Source organism: Mus pahari, chromosome 5, assembly GCF_900095145.1.
Source record: "Mus pahari chromosome 5, PAHARI_EIJ_v1.1, whole genome shotgun sequence".
Classification (NCBI taxonomy): Eukaryota; Metazoa; Chordata; class Mammalia; order Rodentia; family Muridae; genus Mus; species Mus pahari.
In genome coordinates, this window is record NC_034594.1 from 17,516,049 (window position 1) to 17,517,975 (window position 1,927).

The 1,927-nt window shown below is 43.0% G+C and overlaps 1 protein-coding gene across 3 annotated transcripts in view; it reads right to left on the bottom strand.

Annotated features, from left to right (window-relative positions):
* Positions 1 to 1,927, bottom strand: part of Tmem131 (transmembrane protein 131) — a 146,679-nt gene that overhangs the window by 96,117 nt on the left and 48,635 nt on the right. For all 3 annotated transcript variants that reach the window (XM_021197667.2, XM_029538483.1, XM_029538482.1), the window contains exon 2: positions 863 to 924. In XM_021197667.2, coding sequence (XP_021053326.1) covers positions 863 to 924 — 62 coding nt within the window. The remainder of the gene's footprint in view (positions 1 to 862; positions 925 to 1,927) is intronic.

The following is a 1,927-nucleotide window of genomic DNA, read 5'->3' on the forward strand; positions in this document are numbered from 1 at the left end:
GAAGGAAGGAAGGAAGGAAGGAAGGAAGGAAGGAAGGAAGGAAGGAAGGAAGGAAGGAAGGAAGGAAGGACAAGATAAGGCAAGACCAGACCCTTCTCAGAAGAACCAATCAAGCCAGGTGGCAGTGACAAGGCCTTCTCAGCTGTGCAGTCTTGTTCTCTAGCTGACAATTGAATGAGTTTTCAGAGGATCTGAACGAGGCTTGAAAGAAAAGGCAGAAGATTACACTCTCCACATTCTAATTTCATGCTTCCTACAGTCAAAGATACAGCTTAGCATGGCAAGTGACCGACAGCCAGACAAGACATAAACCTTGTACTGTGCACAGTTCTTTTCTAGGTAAATGCTGCGGCTACACACACTGAACCAGTGCTTCACTCAGTGCTAACAACCAGAGAGCTCACAGACCCGGCTTTTCTTTACACACCCTCACAGCCACAGGACACAAAGTCTGACTTATTTACCTACAGCTTCCATACTACACAGGGAGTTCACTGTTTAGAAAAATGTTTACTCTAATAAGTAATTCTAGTAGGAGATTCATGCAATAACTCCACTGACTGTCAACAGTTCATAAAATGTACTTCAGGAAAGCCAGCTACACTGGTTTCCAAGGAAGGAAAAAAGAAAAGTCATGCCGGGCGTGGTGGCACACACCTTTAATCCCAGCACTCAGGAGGCAGAGGCAGGCGGATTTCTGAGTTCGAAGCCAGCCTGGTCTACAAAGTGAGTTCCAGGACAGCCAAGGCTATAGAGAGAAACCCTGCCTCGAAAAATCCGGAAAAGAAAAAAAAAAAAAAAAAGAAAGAAAGAAAGAAAAGAAAAAGAAAAAGAAAAGTCATATATTACTCAAGAGAATTACCTGTAGTAGCCCTCCGTCGTCAAAGCGCAGGACTTCTATTATGCTCTCCGACTGAATGAATGCTGTGAAGAAAACAAACCAAACATCACTGATAGGAACAGAAACCCAATTTCACTGTTTGCCTTGCAGTAAATATAATTTTACATTTTAATATATTGCTTACTGGGGAACGTAGACCAATGGTAGGTAGAGCAATTAGCATGTGTGAGGGTCCTGACTGAGGTCAACACTGGCATCCAAAACAAACCAATGAAACACTGCTTGTTTGAGAGTAATGGTTACGAGGAAAATACTGCGAACACTTCAGAACTTTAGCAACTCTGAAATGCTTTGTTACGTAATCATGATCAATACTAAGACAGCTTCAATAACCCAGCTGTGCAAGTTGCCTTGAAAATACCTATCTACGCTTGCTGCTGTGAGAAAGGCAGAGGCAGACCATCCGGCTGCACACAATCCTGTGGGCAGGCATTTGTTTTCCACCTAAGCGATCATAGAGGCACTAGCAAACAAAGCTTACTCTACTGTAAGAAACGATACACACTAAATAAGGCAAAGATGACTTAGGCACACAGTCTTGAGGGCATATGCAAAGGCCAGTAGCTGTGTTGTACAATATGCCAATGATGGTCTTAGCATGTAACAAAATCATCTGAAAGCTGTCCACAGGTAAATCTATATGACATTCCTTATAGCAATTTTATTCATAACCATTCATTTATGCTGTATTATAAATGTATGAAGACAGTTTCCATAGGAGTTAGCGAGTCTGATGCCACTGTACTGTACACTAATGACTAAGTAAGATGTGAGCAAAGTATGTCAGGTTCCTCACATAGAAGCAAAGGGTGGGAGAGGCTCAGCATGAAGTCGAGATAGACTAATTGCTACAAATAGAAACGCAGGAATGGGGCTGAAAAGATGGCTCAGCAATAAGAGAACTGGCTGTTCTTCCAGAGAACCCAGGCTGGATTTCCAGCACTCACATGGCAGCTAACAACCATCTGAATCTCCAGGTCTAGGGGGTCTGACATCCTCTTCTGGCCTCTGTATACACTGTGTGTG